Below are 26202 nucleotides of genomic sequence, written 5' to 3' on the forward strand. Positions count from 1 at the left end.
TAGAAAGAGGTTGGGTACGACTAAGGTTTCTACAGTGATTTCACCTTGGCCTAGAGGCTGAGGAGGGGCTTTGTATCCAGTGCTCACTATGATTGGTGATCACCTCATTGAATCTCCCCAGCTAACAAGTGAAGGAAGTGGTAACACAACTTGCTCAGTGTTGTCCTGGGACCTTCCCCAGGCCTGTCTGATACGGGAACCCAAGCCATTTGTGTGGGGCACTGGGTTTTCCTGTGGATGCAGTGCCATCTGTGACTACAGCCTCCTCAAGAGCCTAGCAGAATGTTTAGTCACCTCCAAATTTTAGGATAGCACTTCTGATTTTAGCTGAAACGTCTTTTGGAAGTTGTCACTCTTCTTAGAAGCAGCAGCTGGACAAAATGAAAACCAGTAACCTTTCTTGGAACTATTAGGGGACTGATTTGCAGGGTTTAGTTTCCCCCCAACATCTGGAGTGGTGAGCCCAGAGTCAGCCAGGATCTGATGACTGCAGCAGAAGCCATGGCTGGTTGGAATGCCAGCTTTTTGATTCATTGTTTCAGGACTGTGATTGAGGATAGGGCCTTGCACATACATACCAGACGTGCTCTGCTGCTGGGCTATGTTCCTAGCTCTTTCTTTTTCAAGCAGGGTCTTACAGAGTTCCCTCAGCTGACTTTGAATTCACTTTGTAGCCCATGCAGGCCTTGAACTTAGGATCCTCTGCTTCAGTCTCCAGAGTTGTAGGGTCTGCCCGACTAAGCCTGGTAGAAGCCTTGATGAGTCCTGGAGGCGGACTGTCCACCAGGGGAAGCTTTGCTTCCTGAAGAGACTGTTTCTATTGGTTCTAATGGTGAATCATCCTAACAAAGGTTTCTGCAAAAGTTTGGTGAGAAATTTCACCAAACTTACTCATTTGGGTCTAACATAATGCCCCCACCCCAGTCATCTGCAACCTTCTTTGTCTGAATAATGAAATATTTGAAGACCATGTCTTGAGAATTAATCCTGAATCACAGAACATGTGCCTCTCTCTGTACCTCATAATCCCCCAGGGATGCAGGATAGACAAGATCACAGCAACAAGAGACTGCAGAGGAGCAGCCAGGAAGCAAACAGTCTTCACTCTAGAGACTTAGACTACTCCCCACATAACCAGTGCTTCACAAATAGTTACAAGCATCCTAAAAGGTGAGCAAGCAACATAATTCCATCCACATTCGAATTACCAGGAAATTGAACTGCAAGTTGTGCCTTACAGAGACAATTCCAAGCGAACAGCATGTAAGAATAGTTGGACAGCAGGCAGTTCTTTGCGCCTGCTGCACTCTTGCAGTATGCTCAAGAAGCTTACTTTTTCCCTCTTTCCAGACAGGCTCTCACTATGTAGTCCTGGCTGGAGCTTATTAGTGATGCACCTACACACATGCAAGCAAAACATTCAAATCTAAAATAAAACAAAAACAGTGGGGAGCTGGCTCAGTGGATAAGAATGCTTGCTACACAAACATGAGGGCCTGCCAGGCAGTGGTGGCACACGCCTTTAATCCCAGGACTTGGGAGGCAGAGGCAGGCGGGTCTCTGTGAGTACAAAGTCAGCCTGATCTATGAAGCTAGAGCTGTTACACAAAGACACCCTGTCTCAAAAAAAACAAAAACAAAAACCATGAGGGTCTGAGTTTGGATCCCAGCACCTATGTAAAAGTCTATGAGGTCATTTGTGCCTGTAACCCCAGGAGTAAGGATTACAGTCCTGATTGCTGGAACTTCTGGCCACCAACCTAGCAACCTAGCTCCAGGATCAGTGAAAGACCTTGTCTCAAGGAAACAGGCAGAAATAGAACTGGACACTCCCCCCCCCGCCTCCATGTGTGCACAGGACACCCCCAGAGCAGTTGGATAATGTGGGCAGAGGTAAAAACACCTAAGTCTGGAAAGAAAATACTAGAAATAAAAGATTAACAAATGGAAAATTCTGTAATATGCTTATCAGTAGAAAGTTCATCTACAAAGCTGGGGAAGTCCGTGGAAATGTAAAAAGCAAAGTTTAGAATGTGGTGGGGGTGGGGCAGGAACTTAGAGTTTGAATTAAAACATATAAAAACTCATGCCTATACTTGGGAGTCTGCAGAGACATGAGGATCAGGACTTCTGTCTCAACTGAAACCAAAAACTGAGTGATAAGCTGGAAGCCAAACAGCCAGGAAGCTCAGAGAACACAAAGCAGGACAAATACTAAAACTATACTCTGCATATCTCAAACTTCATAAGATAAACACAAAGGAAAGATCTTGGGAAGCCTGAAAAAAACCCATTTCACCTATAAACAATGATAAAAATTACAGTAAGATTACAGTATGAGGGACTGGAAAAATGGTTCAGCAGTTAAGTGCACTTGGCTGCTCTTGCAGAGGACCTGGATTCAGTTTCCAGCTGTTCCTAACCATCAGTAACGCTAATTTCACGCCCCCTTCCGGCCTTTGTGGGCACTGCATGCACGTAATGCATAAACAAAACACACAGGCAAGACGCCAGAAAAATAAATCTTTACTACAAGAGCTAGTTTCAGGACAGGTTCCAAAGCTACAGAGAAACTCTGTCTCGAAAAAAACAAAAAGAAAACAGAAAAAAAATCTTTAAAACGTTACAGCGCAGAGTGACTTTGGTTGTTGACTTGCCGTCCTAGAGTGCAGTATCTGTCATAAAGACTTCACAAGCAAAAGAGAAAGACCCTTCTTCTGAGCAAAGTCCTTCAGAGCCAACCCGGACGCGACAGAGCAAGTCAACGTTCTTTCCTCCTTTGCAAATCAGTTTTTTATGACTCAATAGGACTTCTCAGTCGAGCTCTTCATTTCAGAACTGGAGATCTCGGGAGAGGACACTTGGTTTCTACAAGGACAAACCGACCAGTTGACTTCCAGAGCGGGAGCGGTTGCAACCCCGGGTCGGGACTACGAGTCCCAGGCTGCTCCGCGGCTGCGCGGCCCGCCGGGAGGCGCCTCCCGAGATTCCGCGCGTCGGGGAGACCCGCGGGCCGCGGCTTGAGAAGCTGGTGACGCCGCCGCCATGCCGATGAAGGGCCGCTTCCCTATCCGCCGCACGCTGCAGTACTTGAGCCGAGGGGACGTGGTGTTCAAGGACTCGGTGAAGATCATGACTGTGAACTACAACACGCACGGGGAGCTGGGCGAAGGCGCCAGGTCAGTGTGCGTCCCACCCGGCGGGGTTCAGGGAGAAGTTGACGCGGTGGAGGCCATCCCGACAGGTTCGGATAGAAACCCGAGAGCCACTCCACCCTAGGGATGGGTTGCGGCTTCTGGGCTGGCAGCTCGTACAACGCGAACCAGGCGACGCGAGCCGCTGTGTGGCGCGGGAAACTTTCGCGTTGGGAGCGGAGTGGCTAAGTTTCCGCACCCGTGCACACCATGGCTTGCTGCAGCTTAGGACAGCGGCCGACTGAAAGGTTTCTTTGACCGATTAGCATCCCTGAGTGCTGCCTTGGATCCTTCTGCACTCACTGATCATTTATTGGGCACCCGAAACGCCAGGTTCCAACAGTGCGGGAGAAACCAGCCCATGGCTGTAGACAGAAATGGGGTTGTGGGACGAATCAAGATGAGAAAAGAGTAATTCCTGGTCGGAGAGTGATCCGGCCTTGACTGCTACCCATTTTTTCTGGTCAAGTGACCCCCCAAGAGCTAGGAACTGCTAGCCTGGGATCTGTTGAGGTGAGGACCTTCTGGAAGACTGTGTGTCGGTGGACCAGAGGGCTTGAACTCTGCTTTCTTTTCAGAGATTCATGCTCTTAAGAGGAAGCTCTCAGGCTGCAAAGCGTGATCCTCTGAGTGACAGGCCTGTATGGTAGAAGCCCAGAGCAGGAACAGCCGAGGCCTCTCCCTAATTAGTTGTGTGACCTTGCAGCCGTTTGCTCAACTTCTGGAAAACCTTTTTGAGTTGTAACACCACAAAGTCAGTGTCTTGGGGCGGGGGTTCATAAAATACCTGGTAGAGTGCAATAGGTGACCTTTGGCCTTTGGCTCACAGTAAGAACTGTTCTAAGAGTCTTAGTGCCAGACTGTTTCCAGTATTTGGCTATGCTCTGGTTTGTTTGCACAAGGCTCTGTGGTGTAGGGGCATCACTCTGCTTTGGGACAGGAAGGAGCAGAGACCCACTGAGGTGTACGTTCTGCCTTTGAGCTTTTGGAGGGTGTGCTTTGGGAGTCTTCAGGGCTATGTTTCTTTCCCAGAAGCAGGACTTGGAGCTTTTCAAGTTTGTTGATGTAATACTTACTCAGAGAGCTCTGTGTGTGTGTGTGTGTGTGTGTACGTACACCAGCGTTCAACCAAATGTCGTGTTTCTAAGGAACTGGAAAACTTGTTTGTTTGTTTTTTTCTTTTTGAAATAGGTTCTTTTCCTTGGGCTTCATGGATTCGGGTAGGCTGGTCAGCAAGCCCTGGAGAAGTTTCTGGTCTACATCCCTCCCTCCTAGTGCTGAGATCACAAGTGCCACCACAACTGGCCTTCTTTTTCTAGATTTATTCTTATCTCTGTGGGTGTGTTATATGCCTCTGTGAACTTATTCACACTATGTGTGTGTGTGTGTGTGTGTGTGTGTGTGTGTGTGTACATGCGTGTGGTGTGCAGGAATGTGTGCGCAGGTGCCTTCTGAGGCCATAGGGTGTTGAATCCCCTGGAACTGGAGTCACAGGTGGTTGTGAGGTGCCTGATATGGGTGGGTACTGGGAACTGAACTAAGATCCACTGGAAGAACAGTAAATATTCCCTGTCTATCTATCTTTCTATCTATTGGTTTTTCAAGACTATATTTCTCTATGTGATAGACCTAGCTGTCCTGGAACTAATTCTATAGACTAGGCTGGTCTCGAATTCACAGAAATCTACCTGCCTTTGCCTCCTGAGTGCTGGGATTAAAGGTGTGTATCACCACCGCCTGACTCAGTAAGCACTCCTAACTGCTGGGCCATTTCTCCAGTCCCAAATAGAATCTTTAAGTTTTAGCTGAGACAGAGTCTCATTGTGTGTCCTTAACTGGCCTGGAACTCTGGTATAGACCAGGCTAGCCTCCAACTCATGAGAGATCTTCTTGCCTCTCTCTGCTTCCTGACTACAGAGTTTAAAGGTGTATAACAACACACCTCACTGGCTTTTAAAAAATTTATATGTGAGTGTTTTGCCTCCATGTATGTATGTGCACAGCATGCATGCCTAGTGCCTATAAAAGTCAGAAGAGGGAATCAGATCTCTGGAATTAGAGTTACAGACAGTAGTGAGCTACCATGTGGGTGCTGGGAACTGAACCCAAGTCTTCTGCAAGAGCAATAAGTGCTCTTAACCACTGAGCCATCTCTGTAGCCCCCTAGTTTTTTGTTAGTTTGTTTTTGTGTGGGTTCTGGGGTTCAAACTGGTCTTCATGCTTGTGCAGCAAGCACTTTACTGACTGAGGCATCTCCCTAGCACCCTTTAAATGTTTTAGATTGAACCCAGCTTGCAGACTTGCCCTGCCGGAAGAGGAATGTAGCTCTCATGGCCTTTGTCACTGCCCACACCTCCATCCTTCTCAGCCTGCCCTCCCTAGGTTACTTCTGAACTTCAGAGAGAACATGAATTCTCTGATAATTTTTTGTTGTTGTTTTTTGTTTTTTTCAAGCCAGGGTTTCTTTGTAGCTTTGGAGTCTGTCCTGGAACTCACTCTGTAGACCGGGCTGGCCTCGAATTCACAGAGATTCGCCTGCCTCTTCCTCCCGAGTGCTGGGATTAAAGACCTGCACCACCACTGTCCCGAATTCTCTGATTAAGCACAAGAATATTCATGTTACTGTGACTGAGCAAAAGAAAATACTATGACTAATTTTCTGGTTTTAACAAGTCCTTTTGTTTTACTGGAAATGACCATTTTGTTTTTGTCACTTTAATTGCAGATTCTGTCCCAGTTGTGGCAGTGTTTTAAGTGGTTTCAGGCAGGCTTTCTGTTGAGTCAGTTTCATCCCTGAAATTATTTTTAGATGCTTCAATCTGGACTGATGGTGTAGGAACCTGATGACCAAGACGGCTGCCCTCTTGGCATAATCACTGAGGCAAAGAGCCATTCCCTGCCCTGGTTTGCGTGACTAGAAGTAGAAAGCCAGGATCTATAGCCAAACAGAATGTCTGAGGCCAAGCTTCTGTTCCATGTGTCCAGAGTCCTGTCTGGGTGGGAGGCAGACTGAGCAGGAATCAGGGATGCCTTTGAGTAAGGCCATTTGACGAGCCTTAATTAAGTGTGCACAGAAATGGAGAAAAGACACCTTGAGGGGAAGTATAGACCCTAGCCTAGGCTGGACAGGTGAGGGAAAGAATGTCTGTTGGAGCCTGAGGACCAGGGGTTCTGTGCACAGGGGCCTTCAGGTTGGTCATGCCAGGGCTGAGCCAGGAAAAGAAGTAGCTGCCTTTTCCTGGTACTTCCTGTCAGCCCTTTGAATCCAGAAGCCAGACAGCAGGGTAGTCCTTATACAAGGCAGGCTAAGGGTGGTGAGGGCTCAGTATGCAGAGCCAGGAGTGGCCTAGATGTACTCTATGTTGTGGACAGCTATGTATGCTTTATTGCTTTGTGGTTCTGGGATGAAGTCCTGAGCCTTGTGCATGCTGGTGAGGTGCCCTGCTGTATGGAGCTGTGCCAAATCTCTCCTGGTGCACCGTGCTGACCTGAACACTGTAGCCTGCACGCCAGCGTTTTCACCTTCTGTTCCATGTTGTTCATTTAGATACAGAGCTATCTAAAAGGGGGATGAAGTTAGAGTCAGGATGCTTTAAAGCTTCTAGTCATAACCTGGCTGCTGGACAGGTTAAGGCGGTTCGCACACACCCTCTGCGACAGCCTCGAGCTATGTCACTTTTACTGATGGTGTGCACAATGCTATTTTAGCAGAATTATCACTTTTTAATGTTTAACGAATATATTTTTTAATGACTTAGAAAATGTTAATGCTTTTTGTTTGAATGCTGTGTAGCCAGGCTGGCCTTGGACTCTCCCCTCCTGCCTTAGGCACTGTCGTGCTGCTGGGTTCTAGTTGTGCCACCACACCTATTCAGCAGATGTTGAATTTTTGTCATTTTTTGCCATGTAAATATTTTAATGTATTCAAAGTTATCTGATTTCAGCCTTCTATAATTCAAAGTTTTCTTTCATGTCTATATTATAAACACTCATGTGATCCTCAGGTCATTCCTCTACACAGTGCTCTAAGGAGCTTCCTCAGTAACATGGTCACTAGACACATGGAGATGCAACCCTGTGTGCCTAGGACTCTGGCTTTTTTTTTTTTTTTTTAACACTCTGATCTTCAGGCAGACTTTATTTATCAAAATACAAATGAAATACCAAGGACTCTGGCCTTTTGCTGGAGAGTCTGAATGCCCTGCAAGGAGCATTGGTTTGTTTTCCTTAGTGACCAATCGAGAGTCCTGATGCTTACAGAAGTGCAAGTGCTGGGGACACTGAACTTGGGGACAGTCCTCTGCCTGTTTTGGGAGGCAGGTCCTTCTTAGAATCTGTGGCAAATCTCGGACTTTCTCCATGGAAAAGGTATGCACAGGGAAAAGGTATGCATAGAATTTCTGGGGAAAAAAACTGTTACATAGATTTACATAGGTTCATTTTTTTTGAAAGCTGTCACATGGTGTGGTGGTTTGAATGAGAAGGCTTAGTCACCAAGGAGTGGCAAGGTTTGTGAAGGATTAGAAGAATTAGGAGGTGTGGCCTTGTTGGAGGATGCATGTTGCTGAGAGTGGGCTTTGAGGTTTTAAAAGCCCATGCAAGGCTCATTGCCTCTACTTGCAACTTAGAGATCAGATATAAGCCCTTGGCTACCTCTTCAGCACCATGCCTGTCTGCCTACCACCAAACTCCCTTAGATGATAATAATGGAATAACCCTCTGAACTCTAAGCAAGCTCCCAATTAAATGCTTTCTTTTATAAAGGTTTCCTTAGTCATGGTCTCTTCACATTAATAGAATAGTAACTAAAACAGAAGTTGGTACCAAGGACTGGCCTTACCATGATGTTTATTGGAAGAATATGGAAGACTTTGGGACTTTGGACTAGAACACATTTGAACACTTTTAATTGAGGCTTACTGAGCTATCCTAGCAGGAACATGGAAGACAGTGGTGATGAGGGCACTGTAAACTGTGGGGAACTAACTCAGGAGAATTCAGAGGGGAAAAATATTAGCAGTTGGCCTAGAGAGCACTGTGATATTTTGACAAGAATGTGGCTGCTTTTTGCCCTTGTTCAAAAAAAAAAATCTTCCTGAGGCTAACTTGAGGAGATTTGGATTGATGATGTTGGCAGGGATTTCAAGACAGCCTAGTATTGACTGTGTCAAGTGGTTATGCAGGTTTACAATGAAAAGGAAGATATAGGGCAAAGAAAAGTATAAAATGCATAATTGGAGAAGAGCACTAGGATATGTGATGATGTGCTGTGCTCAAGGAGACAAACGTTTAAAGAGCGGAATAAAGGGAGTGTTACCTAAGGGAACGACACCACCCTCCTAATCCTGCAACAGTTCCTATGAAGAGAATGAGCCTGATAGATTTTCTCTCTTTAGAAACCATCAGCCAGGCCAGGCAGTGGTGGCACACACCCTTACTCTCAGAGAGGCAGAGGCAGGGAGATTTCTTCTTTTTCTAATCTACTTTTATGTGCATTGATGTTTTGCCTGCAGGTAAGTCAATGTGAGAGTGTCAGATCTTGGAGATACAGACAGTTGTTAGCTGCCATTTGGGTGCTGGGATTTGAATCTGGGTCCTTTGGGAAAACAGTCAGTGCTCATAACTGCTGAGCCATCTTTCCAGCCCCGGCAGGTGGATTTCTGAGTACAAGGCCAGTCTTGTCTACAGAGTTAGTTCTAAGACATTTAGACAGGGTTTCATACAGAGAAACCCTGTCTTGAAAAACCAAATGGGGGAAAAAAGAGAAAGAAACCCATCAACCAGTCAAGGTTTATGCAAATACAAGTCTTAGAGGTGGTCAGGTTTCAGCCCAAGCAAGAATAACTTGACAGCTTCAGCCATGTAGTTCTGGATTTAGTCAAGAAGGAATCAAGAAGGGGTTATGGAAGGTTAAGGAAAGGTCAAAGAAAGCTGTTGAAGCCAGGCATTTGGCAGGGCAGTTCCTACATGGAGTTCCTAAGAGCCCATTTTATGAAACTGTGAAGGTGAAGCCTGGATTGCACTGGAGATGCCAGAATTTGGAATACCTCCCAAAGAGCTGCTAACGGGGAGTGGAACCAGCCTAAGAGAAAGAACTGTATTGCAGTCAAGAAAGCAGAAAGAAAGGAGCTGGAGATTTGGAGTGCTCTGACATTAGACATGGAGGTGCACACAGGTTCATTTCTAGAAAGCTGTTACATGGGTTCATTTCTTGCCTTTTGCAGGAAATTTGTGTTTTTCAACATCCCTCAGATCCAGTATAAGAACCCTTGGGTGCAGATCATGCTGTTTAAGAATATGACGCCATCACCTTTCCTGCGGTTCTATCTAGGTGAGTGAGACATGGAAGGACCACCTGCCCTTTTCCAGCCCTTTGTGAAGGTAACAGTCAAGCTATCTAAACAGCAATATGGCCCTTAACTTCCCTCTCCAGGTACCCAGTGGCTGCTGAGATCTGGACCCAGCTCTCTCACCTGTCTTTCTCCAGCTTATCTCCTGTTGTTCTCTGCCTATCATGTGGGCCAATCTACCCATGTTTCCTTTGCTGCTCTCTGTCCATGAGCTTAAAGAATGAAAGCAGATTCCTTTGCTGGGGTGTGTGTCCATTGCTCCAGTGGTAAAGTGTGCACTATCCTACAAAACCTCAAAACCAAATATTCTCTAAGCCTGGATTTGGCCCTCAGGCACCTAGTGCCCCTCAGTGCTGACCACAGTCTCCTTTCTGGTCCCACTAGGTGTCTTATTGGGACTCAGCTTGCTTGTCCTGATGCCAGGCACCAGCAGCCCATTACTGGTTCATGAATAATGAGTAGAAAGTACCACAGGAAGAAGGATCATTATACATCTGTGCACATAAGGAGTACATCTGTTCATAAGGAGTGTTGCTGAGGGGCAGCTTAGAGCCAGGTGCCAGGCAGTCAGAAGTCCATGGGCAAATGCTCTGGTGCATGCGTGCGTGTGTGTGAAGGTGTTCTGTGTATGAGGGAGACAGAGTATACAGGTCAGCCAGTCCTGTGGTGAAGGAAGTGTTCTTAGGGCCTCAGTGAGATTTCTCGGCAAATGTTGCAGATTGGAGTCACAGCCAGCTCTGGAGAAGTGATGAAGCCACTGCATGACATAGGATGGGTCTGTAGTGAGAGCCCCTTTCCACATGGGTAGTAGCTTAGGACTTTTTGTTTGAGATAGGAATGTGTAGCACAGACTGGCCTCAAACTTTTGAGTCCTCCTGGCTGAGACTTTCAAGTGCTGAGGTTAGATATGGCCACTATATACCTGCCTGCTTTGCCTCTGAATTTCATATGGATAAGAATCTATTGGGAAAATTTCTTTTCCATTTATGGATAATAGAGTCAGTGGGAGAAAGAACCCGTCCCTGGCTAGGAATTGTTCTAGGACCTGCCCTCAAAACTCTGCCCATGACATAGCAAGGCCATCTGCTTGTGCTGGTAGTCCCTGTGCCCTGTGGGAAAGACTGACTATACCATAGGGCTGTATCTTGGTCCCTAGGAACCACAGCCCAAATGCAAGGAGGGCTGGGAGGAGCCTGGTACATTTTCTTTTGCAAAAACATACATTGTTTTCGAATCATCTAAGGCTAAACCCAGGGTCTTTCAAGTGCTAAGTGTGACCACACAGTCACATCCCATCCACTTTATCCTTTTAGAGGCAGGGTCTTGTTATATTGCCAGGTTGACCTCAAACTCCTTGGCTCCTGCTTCAGCTTTCTGAGTGCTAGGACTCCCAGCCTGGAGGACCCCAGCTTCTCATGATTTGTTGCAGCTGAGCATCTTCCACTATGTTAGTCTCTCAGCCCATCCAGTCACCTATTGATGAGCTCTGCGCGAGCTTTTAAGTGCTGAGACCTTGATAAAGATTTGTGCAGGGAAAGTGGCAGGACCTACCCCTGGGTGAAAAGAGCAGTAGAGATGGTGACACAGCACTGAGAGGCTTGCTCAGTCCAGGGAAATGCTTTGTTTCTATAGTGGGCATGAGCAGCCACAGAGAACAGAAACAAGGTGTGGGCTCAGGAAACAAAGGTTGAAGGGACCACATGTACAGAGCATTATTTTTGTTGTGTAACAAAAAAGAGTAGAAGGTCATTTGACCAGATAGCAAGCTGGTGACTTGTCCTTCCTCTTCACACAATCACTGCTGCCTTCCTGGGACTCACCTTCATGGCCTCATCCAATCCTGGTCACCTCCTAGAGGTCCCCCCTGCAGATGCCATCAGGAATTTCCAACACAACTTTTGAGGTCATATTCAGTTGAACACATCTGCAAAGTCCCTTTTTGTTCTGGCAGTGTCCTTTAGGAGCCGCTGTGGACTGTCTTCTCACTGTTCGTTGTGTAGCACCTGGGTACAGTTCTCTGTGAGGCAGTAGGTGTATGGCAACTTTCAAATCTGTGGCCTCTTAACTCCCAACCCCCATGTGGGGGCTTGAAGATTTTAATTTGTTATCAGTGCTAGATCATCCACTTTTCTTCTGGTTTAGTGGGTCTGTGGCCTATCCATGATGCCTCTCTCATTTTTCCTTAGGATAATAGTATAACTATGTTTTATGTCCCTGTGATACTTTAGATTTTTAAGTTTGTGATGTGGGTTTGCTTGCATGAGTTTATGTATACCAGATGCATGCAAGAGCCAACAAAGGCAAGATCTTCTAAAACAGGTTAACATGTTTTGAGTTTCTAAGTGGATGCTGGGGATCAAAGCTGGGTCCTCTGCAAAAGCATTAAGTGTTAAGCCATCTTCCCAGCCTGAGATATATTTGTTGAAATTTGTGTGTGCTGGTACAAGTGCCTGTGTGCACACATGGAGGCCAGAAGAGGGTTTTGGATGTCTTCCTCTATCCCTCTGCCTATTACTTTAAGGTAGGGTCTCTCTGTGAACTTCAGGATTGTGTTTTTGGGTAGGCTGGAAGTCAACAAGCCCCACCAATCCTTGTTTGCGCCCCTGCTTTGAACTAGGATTATAGGTATAGCGTGACCCACCCGCTTGTTTCGTTTGTGCTGGGATCTTAACTCTGGTCCTCATGATTGATTGCACAACAAACACCCTTAACCATTGAGCCCTCTCCACCCTGCCTGTGATACACTTTTCAAGTTCTTTCCTGTGTACTAAAGGCAGGATGGAAGTTGAGTTTTGGTTTTTGCACTGAGGATACCCAGCTGTTGAACACTGCTACTTTGTCTCACTGGATTTCCTTAGTATCTTTGTTCAAAATCATTCACCATGATGGGGAGCAACAGTGTGATCTATGTGCTGTGGCAAAAGACTAAGTGCTGATATCTGCTTCAACCTGGTAGACCGGAAATTTCCAAAAGAGGTAACTTTCAGAATATTGAAGTGCTAGCCAGGAGTGGGGATAGTGACTGTGGTAAGTAGGTACAGGGTGTGTTTGTATTATTAAAATCACTGAGTTATGTGTTTTATTTGAAATAGTCAAATGTATGCTTCTTTTTTAAAGATTTATATCTGTATGTATGTGTACTACATGTATGCATGGTACCTGGGAGGTAAGAAGACAGCATTGGATCATCTGCAGCTGAAGTTACAGATAGTTGTTAACCATTATATGGGTGTTGGGAAGGGAAGTGCCCTTAACCATTGAGCCATCTTGCCAGACCCCCCAACTGCATGTTTTACACAAAAGCTACTTTATTACTTAATTTCTGAATTCTTTCATCGAATTGGGTACTGATTTTATCTCTATCTCCCCTCCCCAAGTTACTTTGTTATTCTTGGTTCTTTGGTTGTTGGTTTTTTGTTTTTTGTTTTAATGTTCAGGGGCTAGCCTTAAATTTGTGGTGCTCCTGCCTTGGTCTGCTGAGTGCTGGGATTATATAAACTTGAAGATGTTTGCCAATTTCTAGAAGAAGGCTGGCTATGGTTTTGCTTTTAGTATTTTGAAATTTTCATTTTCTTGTGGTTTGGTGGTAGTTAGTTTTTCTATTTGCACCTTATCCCTTGACATTATTTCTGGTAATTTTATAGATTGCTTAGGACATTTTACTTATAGTAACATCATATACAAACAAAGCATGGCACTGCTTCACTAATCTTGGCAGTTTTCTTGTCTCAGTTCATTTTTCTAGGCAGTAGTAGTGTTGTGCATCTCCACAAATAGTGTCTCCATCTGCTGTCGAGCCTCTTCACTAGTGTCTGTTCTTTTGTAATATTGTATTTTCTTAATGACTAATATTGACTGCTTTTTCATGTGCTTGCCATTAGCTATTTTATTTAATTTAAAAACTGGGCAAAATATCTAATTTAGTCAAGTTATCTTCCTTAGTTGTGAATTCAATCAGATATATGTGCATTTTCCCAGTCTCTGGCTTACGTGCCTTCTATAACACCAAGTAAGGAATTTCAAATTCAAGTTACTGATGGACTTTATGGATCACATTTTAGATATTATGCCTGAAAAAATATTGCTCCTTGGTTAAAGGTCATGAAGATTTTCTCTTGTGGTGTTTTTGTTTGTTTGCTATGCTGGGGGCTGTACCCAGTGCCTCTATATGCAGGGCAAGCACTGTCTGGTGAACTACATTCTTTTATAAATTTTGTAAAATGTTTTAGCACAGGCCAGCTAAATGACTTAGCACTTGAAAACAACACAGATTTATCCTGTTCTCCACATGTGGGCACACACACAAGCAGCCTTACAATTCTGGTCCATTTTATTTTTTTCTTTTATCTGTTAGTAGCCAGTTCTAGTGTTTGATGAAAAAACTCAAGTTGAAATTTTCTTGCCATCTTTGCTGGAAACAGTTGCCAGTAGAAGGGTTTATTTGGTGTTGGGCTTGGTTTTGTCCCATTTGGTGGTATGCCTATTGTTACAGTAACCTTTAGCTATAGAACACTTGGGAAGCAGACAAGCCCTTATCTTATTTTTGAGTGTCAAGCTCTTAGGGTCTTGGAAGGCTGGCCTTGAGCTGTACCTCCAACTTTCCTATTTTCTTTCATTTCAAAATTGTAGTTTTTCATTTCCGTATGAATTGTAGGCTCATTTTGTTAAGCTTCCATAAAAACTGTATTGTAGAGATAGGCAGATTTCTGAGTTAGAGGCTAGCGTGTTCTCCATAGAGAGTTTTAGGACAGCCAGGGCTACACAGAGAAACCCTGTCTAGAAACAAACAAAAATTGCATTGTTATAGGGATGGACTACAGTGATCTATAGAGGAATTTGTCTGCTCATGTTTTTTAAAAATGGAAAGTGAGAGGGTATCATCATCAGTTCTGCAAAAATTATTGGAGTGATGGCTCAGCAATTAAGAGCACTTAAAATTAAGGTCGTCTTCTAGAAGACCTGAGTCAGATGCCTCACAGTTGCCTGTAACTTCAGCTCCTGGGGGTCTGGTAACTCTCTTCTTGACTCAAGTACCTGTACTTTCATGCACGAATGCACATATATACATAATTTAAAAAATACTGAATTGTACTACTAAGAAAATTGAAGACTAAGCTGGTCTTTATATGTCAATCATCCTACCTCATGAGGCTACAGGTGTGTTACACCCGGCAGCCCCAACCTGTTGAGACTGAAAAGTATGCCTGAATCAGCTCTCGTCCCTTTGTGCCTCTTGTTTACAGATTCTGGGGAGCAGGTGCTGGTAGACGTGGAGACCAAGAGCAATAAAGAGATCATGGAGCACATAAAGAAAATTTTGGGCAAGAAAGAGTGAGTTACTGGGTTGACCTGACAGGAGCAAGCCTTAGCCCCAAAAATGTGAGGGTGAAGGGAATGTGCAGAGAGGGGGTGGAGAGGGAAAGTTCTTTAGCTCCAGTTAGTAACAAGACCTTGGGTGGCAGGATCAATTCAGACCTGTTCTTTCTGATCAGCAGATGTAAACAATTCACCAAATCTTTTGTCTACTCCCTTGCTGTAACAAGAGTGGTCCCTACTTTGACATGCATGCAGCTAAAGGGAAGCTTAAAGCCTGTTCACAAATTTTCTTTTTACTCCTTCAATGAGGAAGGACAGGAAGGAAGTGAAGGCAAGAAAGTCTCTGAAGATCCAGGCTCCTTTGCCTGGTCCCTGTAGGATGCTCCAGTGGGATGCTTCCTGGTGCCTTTCCCTCACATGGAAGAGGCTGCCTGTTGTCTGGAGCCCCTGGTCATGCTTTGCTACTGTGTATGTTCCTTGGCAGGGAGACCCTCAGGGAGGAGGAGCTAGAGAAACAGCAGCGATCTCATCCAGCCAACTTTGGCCCCCGGAAGTACTGCTTGAGGGAGTGCATGTGTGAAGTGGAAGGTCAGGTGCCCTGCCCTGGCCTGGTGCCCTTACCCAAGGAGATGACAGGGAAGTACAAAGCTACTCTGGAAGCCAGCACTTAGGTCTGGGCAAGGTCATTTGTGATGGACTGATGGAACTCTCTGCAATGGGAAGGCCTGCTTGCACAACCATTTAAAGGACATGGGGAGAAGGCCAGAGTTGCCAGCTGCTGAACAGATGTCAATAAAAGATTGTCTTCCTGTACATGGTAAGTCTGGTCCTGCTGGTACAAAGACCATCTGTGGCAAAAAGCTTTGGGCTGAGGGTGCAAAGCAGTCTGCCAATAACATGTCCCCTGGTTCTTGCATTACATCTTCCTTCAGTCCCCACTCTGGGAACTGTTGAGAGCTACTTTATTTGGTGAGCCTGTGGCTGGTAGAGTTCTTCCATGTAGATTCTTTTGTACTTACAGTCCAAAGAGAGCATGTGGACAGTGTTCTAAAGCCCAGTAATCCTTGCTTCTTCCCGGGAAGTCCATGCCTGTGGCTGGAGGGGTCAATGGCACTCCGTTGGCTGTAGCAAAGGATCTTTCTGAACTTGATAGTGAAGATGCCACCTGGGTGATAACTTGGAGCCCATTTGACTTGATTTTCAGTCCTTGGTTACTAGACTGAAAAAGACTATGTGTGACTTCTTAGTAGTTATTTTCCCTAGTTGTCATTACCATTTTAGCTATGCTGGCTCCATCATTCGTGGGCAGCAACCTTCCAGGGGCATAGCAAAAGCATTAGTTGTTAAAAAATGCCCAAGGCCCTTCAGATACAACAGAACAGAGCTACTGCCCTCCTCTACTCAAACCCAAGTCACTCCCACTCTCCTGGTCCTAACTCAGCTTCTCTGTGCAGGGGCCTCTGTGAAGCTGGCATGCTTAGATGTACAGAATTGTGCCTTTCATTCTCTGCTCTGGTTCTGGTTTGTGATTTTGCACCTGTGCTCAGGTGGCCTGAAGGGGCTGCAGTGGAATGGGTGCTTGTGGCTCTAATGTATAAGGAACAGGAGTGCTTGATTTCAGTCCTGATCCTGACACCTGCCAAAGTTGTGACAAGGCTACAGGAACAACATACGGGCAGCTGATAACTTCTACAGAACCATTGTTACTGATGACTTGGACTTCTGTGAGCAGCAGATGCATGTGTGAGGAAATCAATGGCACTGGGAGAAATCATCTCTTTAAATCTGTTTTTGCTTTTTTTTTTTAATTTAGGAATGATAGATTTTACACACGTGAACCTAACTGACCACACAAGGACTTGAGTTGACATGATGTTCTTCTGAAGTGACAATTTTCATATTGAGGTGTCATAGGCAGCCATGAACTCTGTCAGGATCTGCTTCGGGTCTCTCAACCCTCATTGTAAAGACCAGAAGATGTGAGAGCAGTTTGTTCAATTACTGAATCTGAGGACACAGTTTTTACTCCACAGCAGTTACCTAGTATGTGGGTCTGACTGCACACCTAAATGTAAGGCTCGCTATGCTCTGGAAATGTCTGTGTAGGTAGTCCTTACCTCCATTCCGGATGGCCATGGTAGAATTCAGTCTGAGTTTTTCCAAAGGTCTTTCAAACTGATGGAGGTTACCTTGGCCAAGGTTAAGGTGCTGATGGAGGGCAGAGAATGGGCTCAGGCCACATTACTGTTTTGAGGAAAAAATGATAAGCGATACACATGCTAGTCTTTAATTTACTTTAATAGTATAAACCTCATGTAGGTAGTATTAAGCCACAACAACAAAGCCACATTGAACAGCGTTTAGTAAAAGGCGCTCATAACCATGCACAGCAACTCTCTACACAGACACAACAATGCAGATTCTCCTTCAAAACTGAAGACATTGATTAGATAGAAAATTCAATTTAAAAAGAACATGCGGGTTTTAAATGCCATCACATAACTCATTTACACAGGGAGAAAAGCTGTACAAAATGGCAGCTCTCCACAGGTTTTAAACCTGAATTCAAAAGGTAATGGCATCTATGGTGTAAAGGGCAGAAGTTATACAACCGATCCCAAGAAAATTCCACACTGGACTTTCTTTTAGATGTCCTTTAAAAAGGAAGAGGGGTTGGGTGGGGGGCAGATAATGCGCTGTATCTTAACAGAGAAATCCAAACTACAGGTACAAACTAGTTGATACTATGAAAAATGTGCAGCTCTTCAGTTATAAAACTAGTTGAACACTGATTTACAAGTTAATTGGGAAAACAAACTAGAAAAATATTCCAGCACTTGAGTTGTGTGTACATTGGCATCTGTGAATGAGCAGGCTGTTGGGATGACAACTGATGACAATAATTTCCCAAAGAAAGGCCATTTTTAATGTGCAGTCTATACCAAATGTTACCCAAACACTAAAACTTGATATAATGTTGAACATTTTTCCTACATCCCATGTATAAATACCAAAATTCTTGAAAATTAACTGAAAGTGCGTATTGCTGAGCATTAGAAATGTCTGATGTTCTTCTTCCTAAGCCATTTTTAAATTCACTCTTAGGTTGCTGCTAAGACAATAGCCCCCAAAGAAAATGAAAGGATTTGTTTAGAGACTGCCAAGCTTCCCTGTGTTTTACTTGGAAAGCCACTTCGAATAGTGTGATTGTCACAACAGGCAATGACACAGGCAAGATTGAACAACCATGAACGGTGAGGCCAGGGACACAAGTTGGAAGCTGAAGCCAAATGACCCACGTCTCACCAAAGGCACTGAGGACTACAGTCTTAATAATTATTCTTAAAACACAAAGAGCAACAACCTGTGGGTCAGGCAAGATTTATGCACTTGGCTTCCTCCAAGACAGGCGCTTATTCACCATGGCCACTAGCAGCTCTGCCAGGCTGGGCCCTGGCTCCCAAATTCCATCTCAGGCTAAAATCTCAATCATAGGGAACAAATTTCATCAGAATAGACCTGGTGAATGAGGAAAATATGTCAGCCTTTGCTTTCTTACTGTTAATCACAACTTTTATAGAATGTAGTTAAGTCAGGATAACCCCTCACATGCTTCTAGTTAAAGAAACAATTGACTATTTGTGGTTTATATGCCACAAGTTAAAAGCTAACATTGTTTGGTAGGCTGGTTATTTTTACCACTAGACAGTACCCAAGTCTAACTGACAGAGCACAAGGTAAACAAGAGAGACTGCAGCAGCCCTCTGGATCCCTGAGTGCCTGTCTCAGCCACTAAATTCCCTCCAGTTAGGGTAAACTGGTTTGTGGAAAGCAGGCTTATAGTTACTACTTTTGGATATTAGGCTAACATCTCTTCCACCAACTTCTGGGCCCTTCTAAACCTAGAGAACTGCCCTCCTGTCAGGACCTTTCTGGCTTGAGGCTTCCTTATGCAGGAGTGAGTGGCACTTGGCCCTTTCTATATAGCTCCCTGTCCTAGGAAAATGAAGTTGGTAAGAAATTCACCAGTATATCCCTGTCAGGGGACCCTTGCAACACCCACATTCATTCACATTAGCAACGCTAGCATCAACTCTTGACAACATAGAAGTTTGGATACATGGCTACATGTCTGTATACATAATGTACACCTATGTACATACATTATATACACTGTACAAAGATAATATGAACACATGTACATTCATTCAGTCATCTAGGCCTATAAATCTGGACATGCACAGTGCGGCTGAAGGGACAGGTTGTGCACAGAAAGTACACACTGATGGGAGGCACTCAATGAGGAAGTCCAGAAACTTGTACAAAACACCTAGGCCAACTCCATCTCATTTTGGAATTGACTTATGTAGAAACTAACATAAGAGTTAAGACTTTTGCAAAGAGCCACAAAATCTAGAGACTGGAAGTTAGGCAAACGAAGAGGTGGGGCACCTTTTCTGCCAGTGTGGCATGCTCCCAGGACCCTCCCCCTGGAGAAAAGCAGCAGTCAGATGGTGCTTTTCATGGCCTGGACTTAAGAGAAGAGATTCAGCAGCACCAATAGCCCCACTGCACAACCAGCCACTGGAAAGCAGCAACAGGCTTCCAAACTCCCCGACATCAGATCCCAGAAGACAGGATCTTGCTATCAGGGATGCTGATCAGGGCTTCCCTTCAAGAAACAAGTGTGTGTAGTATAGATGCTGCTGCTCTACTTGGGGACCACACTGGCCACCCTGGTTGATGTAGTGTCTACCCCAGAATACTGTCCACATCTAATACTGACACTGACAAACTAGAGAACCATCCCAAGGGTGTAAGTGATTCCACTTGAACTTCAATACAGAAACCCAGACAGCACAACCCCAACTGTAGCCTCAGGAAGAGACTAGATAGTAAATAAGCCCCCTCAACACACTGCAAACTGGAAGGATGGTGACACACTATATTGAACACCTTGCTGAGTAACTAAGGTGACGTGTTTAGGGAATTTGGTCTTTGTCTACATATCCTAGCCTGTTTTATTCCGAATTTCAACTTGGAAATATCTTAACATTATTTGAGATACTTCTGGAAAAGCCCAGTTAGCCAGTAGCCACGTCAGTGTGTGTCTGTCCACCTACCTGAGAGGAGTGTTTAGACAGGCCTGTCCTGCTTTATCAGATTTGGAGTATCACAGGCCCAATAGGATGGAAACCCCTGAAAACTGGAGCCCAGGCACTGACTGGATTGGATTAGGTTCTCTCTTAAGAAACGACTGGGGCTGACCTTCCTAGATCTGACAAGATGGAATGGAGAAGCACTCAAAGTTTGCAGTGATTTCAGTTAACGAGAACATTGTGAGGATACAATGGTAAGGCCATGAAGATCTGGACAATCAGTTTAGGAGTTTGGCCGAAAGCGGCTCTGTAAATTATCCATTACCAATGATGGGACTTAAAAAAGATCAGGCAGGTTAGATTCACCAGCTTTTTTCCAAGCAAAATCTTTTTTCCCCCTCCAGTTCTATCTTATCAGAGATTGGTACTTCTTATCCAACCATGGTCTAAATAGCCTGATAGGGGATGCCCAGGCCCTCTCGGGGGGGCCTAGAAATGACTGGCATCCTCACACTGTACAATCCTAAGAGAAGCAAAGCCAGCAACTATAAGATGTATAGATGTACTATAGAACCCTCTAAAGAGATGAAACAGGCCCACTATACTATACTCATGTCCAGTCATTTTGTCTTAATTTTGAATACATACAAAAAGAAAACTTTTAAGCTGGCAAAATTAAGTCCTTTCCATCATTTTTTTACTGGCCATTTCTACTATTTTCCAACACTGGCTTCAAAATCCAGCGCAGAATTTAGAAGCTAAAGATACTATCTGCACTTAAGTCCCACTAACAGTGAGTAAAGTGTCATTAACTCTCAAAAGGAATCAGCCTGCCTAGCCTTAAGCCCATAAATGTCCTTTAACAGGTACAAACTTAACCTTATAGGAGGTAATTTTCTTAATTTCTCTAATCAAAAAGCAAACACCAAATACCTGTCCTAACCTTCCACTTTTTTTCCAGCTGCTGCAGACTTGTACCCATGGGAATGCAGAGAACTTTAAGTAAGATCTAACTTCCTTGGAACTGAATTATGAACTCTGTTGGAAACTATGGCCATTTAACTATTTTGCTTTTTCTTTCTGATTTGGGTACTGGGGATGAAACCCAGGACCTAGTGCATGCTAGGCAAGTACTCTACCACTAAATCACCATCCCACCCCACTCCCCAGATCCCTTTAAAACTCAAAAGGAGTTTCATTAAGTTGCTCAGGTTGGCCCTGAATCTATAATCCTCCTTCCTCAGCCTCCCAAGTACTGAGGTTACAGGCCTGCACTATGTGCCCTGTCTGAGGATTGCTTTTGGATCCTCTTTTGAAAGGGAGGGTGGTTTGCTTCTATTACTTCAAATGTCCTGCAGAGCTTTGTTGGACTAGCACATAGGAGGGAGTCCCAGTACACCAAAAAATGGTTAATACTTTTAAGATCAGAAAGAATTTATCTTGATAGCTTTTGTTCATCTATCTAAGGCCCATCCCCTCAACAGGCAGCAAGGATACATAGCTCCCATTCAGCTGTAGGCTCTGAGTGATCACAGATACTCCCAGGCCTACCAGGAATAGAAACCCTCACTGCCCCTGGATGGCATGAACTACTACAGGTCATACTCATGAAGTGTTGTCTAAGGGTGCATATCACCCACCTTGTACTTTTTGGTCAAAGGCTCAAGTTCCTATGGATTTGGAGCGGGACCTGGGCATACTTTTCAGTCACTAAGGAATTACTCTCATCACAGGAACTCGGCAAGCTGCAGTCTAATTTTGAAAACCAGTGAAGTCCAGGTTCTGGAAGAATCAACAGATGCCTCTCTGGCTGGCACAGAAGCTCTTACTGGGACAGTGCCAGCCATCCACATTTCACTCACAGGAATTTAGCCCAGCACCGCCACTGCACAAAGCTAGGAGCGAAGCTCTCTTCTAAATGTCAACGATTGTCTCCTGTACCCTAGTGAGTTTTCACAGAAATCATTAGCATTTTGACAAAAAGGACACACCGTTTTCCATTTGCCCTGTCCATAGGCAAAGATGTTAACATTGCAGATTTGAAAAGAAGTGCTTAGAAAGTGCTAACATTACCCTGGTAATTAGTAGCTATTAATTCCAAGGACTCTTTTTTTTTTTTTTCTTTTTAAATGTATTTACACATACTGTTCTTAGGTTCTTTTAATACTAGTCTCTGACATTATAAAACTTGAGTATTGTTTTTTGCCCTTTGAGAACTTCTAAATACAAATTGAATTAAAAGATTGTTCCAAAATCTTCACCAAAAGGCATCAAAACATTTCCTAGGGCAGGGAAGTGTTCATGTCTTTAGTTGCTATGTCTGGGATGAACAGGAGGAAGTGGCTAACACACTGGAGACACCTGCACACACCAAGACACAGCTACTTCCCTTCTCTTGCACCTGCAGTCCTAGGAGGCATCCTACTGTTGGCAGCTGCCGTTTGTGCGCTATAGACTGGCTCCGGTGATCTGGCCATTATATTCTGCTGTCTCCATCTTGAGGATGTAGGGAATTATGCTGTCTATTGAAACATTGCCAATGAGACCAGTAAAAAAAAGTTCTTCTGTTATGTTGGAGCTCATGAGCCTGAGAGCTGGCAGGCGGACAAGAATCCTTGCCAATCTGGAAGAGAGAGCAGGCATTAGAGAAATGGAGTCCCAATCCAGGCCAGCTCCTAACAAACCTACATCTACCTGCCTCTTGTTGTTGAAATAACAAACAAAAGTCTAACATGAAAAAGAAAAAAAAAATATTGACAGTGGATAAAGGCACTAGCCACAGTGCCTGACAACCTGAGATTCCATATGGTGGAAAGAAAACTGACTTCTACAAGCTGTCCTTGGCCCTTCCACAAGTACACACATGTGCGCCCACACACATACAACATGAATGTAAAGAGGTTTTTTTTTTTTTAAATTTTTGGGGGAGACAGGGTTTCTCTGTATAACAGCTCTGGTTGTCCTGGAATTTGCTCTGTAGACCAGGCTGGCCTTGAACTCACAGAAATCTGCCTGCCTCTGTCTCCCACGTGCTGAGATTAAAGGTATACACCACCACCACCACCCAGCTTGTAAAAAGAGTTTAATGATAAGTATGAAGTTCCTGTGCTATTTAAAGCTACTCTTCCCACCTGCACACAAATTGAAGGTTCATCAACAGACCATAGGTTACTGTATGGAATATCTCTACAAACTCATTAAAGGAAGAATACTGTGGTGGTGCCTATCTGTAACCACAGCATTCGGGAAGCTGATGCAAGAGGTATAAAGGCTGGAGGGAGACCAGTTTGTGCTATATAGTGAGGCATAACTTCTGTAGTTACTGGTAAGCGGAGATCCATATTGCTCAATGAATGCATACTTAAAAGGAGCACAGTTGTGTGTTGTATGTGTGTAAAGGAAGCATCTGGAAGAATGCTCACGACATGCTCATGGTTGGCTCCTCTTGACATGTTAGCCATGGGAAAGTAGGCAAAGTATGTCAGTAGCCAAGTGAAAAAAGGTTAAAACCCTTCTGGAATTTATGATCTCAATTACATATAAATTAAACATGTTTTGAAAGTAAATATATACATATTAATAGTAGGCATCCTTGAATGATGAGGTAATTTTCTTTCCCTTTTTTGCTTTCTAGAATGTTCCAAGTTTACTACAGTGCCTAAGTTGTTTATGAAAAAAATTTTAGGTTATGTATATGAATGTTTCACCTGCATATATGTATATGCATCACATGAATGCCAGATGCCTACAGAGGTCAGAAGAGGATGTCTGATCCTTGGATACTGAGTTACAGACAGGTCATATGGTATGGGTTCTGGGAACTGAACCCTGGTCTTCTGCAAGGGCAGTAAGTGCCCTGTTGAACCATCTCTCTAGTCCAGTGGTTTTCAACCTGTGGGTCGAGACCCCTTGGGGGTGGGGAGGTAGGGATGAATGATCTTTTCACAGGGGTGGCCTAAGACCATCAAAAAAAAAAAAGCAGATGTTTACAATTCATAACAGTAAAACTACAGTTATGAAGCACCAACAGATTTTGTTTTGTTTTTCAAGGCAGCCTTGGCTGTTCTGAAACTAACTCAGTAGCCTCAAACTCTCAGAGATCTGCTTGCCTCTATGGCTGGGGGAGGAGGGAGGCACCACAACATGAGGAACCGCATTAAAGGGTCACAGCATTAGGAAGGTAGAGAAATACCGCTCTAGCCCCTTGTTTTTAAAAAAGGGAGTAGGAACCTGATAAGATGGCTTAGTGGGTAAAGGTACAATTGCCAAGGTTGATTTTAACCTGAATTTGATTCCCAGAACCCCACGGCATGTGTGTACCAACACAGACATACAAAGAGGAAGTATGTCCCATGCATGGCGGTAGATGCCTTTAATCACAGCACTTGGGAGGCAAGGGAGATGGATCTCTGTGAGTGTGAGGCCACCCCTGTCTACCAAGTGTATTCAGTCTCAGCATAGTGAGACTCTGTCATCAACCTTTTTAAATTAAAATATATACTTTCCATAAGCATACTCCCATTCATTCATTCAGTCACCCTCCGTCTCTATGCTTCAGTCCTGAGGGTAAAGGTGTAAAGCCACCACATAAGACCTAAGGAGCTAAACAGATTAAGTGGTCCCACGAAGTCAGCAAGGCAAATCAGGCTGGACTTCCTGGAGCTGGGCCTCAGAGGCTGAATAAGGAGGCAAGCCAGGGTACTTCAGGAGAACTAATATGAAAAAAGCAAAGGATTGGAAAGCCTGAAAAGTGAGTTACAGGGACTATGAGCTGGCTCAGTAGGTAAAGAAGTATGCCAAAGAGCGTGACCATGTGTTCAAGCCCCAGGATGAAAGAAAACTTCCAAGGGTTGTCCTCTGGCATCCAATGAGGCACCTTGCTCATGTACACCCATATTTACATATTGTAAACACAGACAGAGAATTGCAACAGAATATGCTATACATATGAAAGTCCTCCCCTGAAGAAATGCCTAAGTGGGTTTCTGATGTCTATAGGGAAGCTTTCCTCATTTTTGGCCCTGAATCCCATGATGTCTTCACCTCTACCCTCTTTCCTGGTCCATGACTGGGCCACAAATGGCTCAGGCTTCAAAATGAGACATCTATGGACTACAGGAACTATGGGAGCACTGTGGCCTCCTAAGAGAACAATTTCCTTGCACACCAGGCCAGACTGGAATTATGGGAATGGGTGCTTAAGCAGACAATCTGTGTACCAGAGACTGAAGTCACTCTCCTGTGTGACTCCAGGTCTTCAGTGATCACAGTGGAAGTTGGTTTGGGGAATTTGCATGCAGGCTAAAAAGATGGGCATAAAACTGTTTTGACGTTACACAGAAAAACCTACCAGAGCCACTGATTGGTACAGGACGGGAGAGGAAGTCCTGGTGACTCAGTGAACCTACAACAGAATTCTACACAGAGGACAGAAAGAAGTCTGGGGAAAGCAGGCTAAATGTCTTTTTGGATTGTTGATTTGTTTACTTTGGAGGAAAGGTAGAATTAAAAATTTGGCCTGGAAAAGCTTGCCATGCATTCTATTCTTTGGCAGATCAACTATAATACTGTCTAAATCTGTATTAGGCTAATATACAGACCCTATTGTTAAAATTACCTTATGTAACTCACTCTCCTCCTTTATAGGGGCCAGATTTCATTTCTGTCAAATACTCTAGTGTTGCCTTTCCCCATGGGTGCTGAGCACCTCTGTAAAGTGGGAGAACTGAGCCTCAAGGAATTAGTTTCAGGAAAGCACTCCATTTCTGGCTATCACCAGTAGTCTTAAGCTTCCCACCTAGCATTCCCTTATACTTACACACTCTTACCTCTACACCTGGAGATGTCAGCAATCTAATGGAGGCTGTACCAAATTGCTAGAATCTGACCCAGCCATACCCACCCCTGTCTGTGTTGGGCAGACCCCCATGCTTCACCTGTATGTGTCTTCTGAGTAGGTTTTCTGAACATAGTCCTGTAGCTCCATCTGTGCCTTCTCCTGAAATTTCTCAATCTGGCTTGTGCCCGTCAAACCTGGATGATCTGAAAACAGAAAAGTAACCCCAAGTTTCTCTTTGTATTTAGAAAGTGTCAGACACCTTAATCTTTCTTTTTATTCTTAACTTGATAAACTTATCAAATATAAGCAATTAAGCTCTGAAGGCTGGCTCAATGAACTGGGAAGTTGTCAGAATACTGGCTTTGCCTCTATTTTTCCAAGGCTGTAAGAAACACTTAACACCT

The 26202-nt window shown here is 44.3% G+C and overlaps 2 protein-coding genes across 5 annotated transcripts in view; one reads left to right on the forward strand and one right to left on the reverse strand.

The window, feature by feature from the left end:
* The first annotated feature begins 2988 nt into the window (after window positions 1-2988).
* On the forward strand, window positions 2989-15673 carry Mrps25 (mitochondrial ribosomal protein S25). The gene is made up of 4 exons (XM_048438394.3): window positions 2989-3179; window positions 9419-9525; window positions 14788-14875; window positions 15345-15673. The coding sequence occupies exons 1-4, from the start codon at window positions 3046-3048 to the stop codon at window positions 15529-15531; spliced, it is 516 nt and encodes a 171-aa protein (XP_048294351.1). The 5' UTR covers window positions 2989-3045; the 3' UTR covers window positions 15532-15673.
* A 1467-nt stretch (window positions 15674-17140) lies between these two features.
* The window catches only part of Nr2c2 (nuclear receptor subfamily 2 group C member 2), a 72124-nt gene continuing 63062 nt past the window's right edge, over window positions 17141-26202 (reverse strand). For all 4 annotated transcript variants that reach the window (XM_085686741.2, XM_085686742.2, XM_048438392.3 and 1 more), the window contains 2 exons: window positions 25896-26001; window positions 17141-22582 (listed from right to left, as the gene is read on the reverse strand). In XM_085686741.2, the coding sequence (XP_085542867.1) occupies window positions 22408-22582; window positions 25896-26001 (281 nt within the window). In that variant the 3' untranslated portion in view covers window positions 17141-22407. The remainder of the gene's footprint in view (window positions 22583-25895; window positions 26002-26202) is intronic.

This window comes from Myodes glareolus, chromosome 3 (assembly GCF_982192425.1).
Source record: "Myodes glareolus chromosome 3, mMyoGla1.1, whole genome shotgun sequence".
In the NCBI taxonomy this organism is placed as follows: Eukaryota; Metazoa; Chordata; class Mammalia; order Rodentia; family Cricetidae; genus Myodes; species Myodes glareolus.

Coding starts and splice junctions, on each gene's coding strand:
- Mrps25 (XM_048438394.3), top strand. CDS start 3,046: ATGCCGATGAAGGGCCGCTTCCCTATCCGCCGCACGCTGCAGTACTTG. Junction 9,526..14,787: donor TTTCCTGCGGTTCTATCTAG/GTGAGTGAGACA, acceptor TCTTGTTTACAG/ATTCTGGGGAGCAGGTGCTG. Junction 14,876..15,344: donor AAAATTTTGGGCAAGAAAGA/GTGAGTTACTGG, acceptor GTTCCTTGGCAG/GGAGACCCTCAGGGAGGAGG.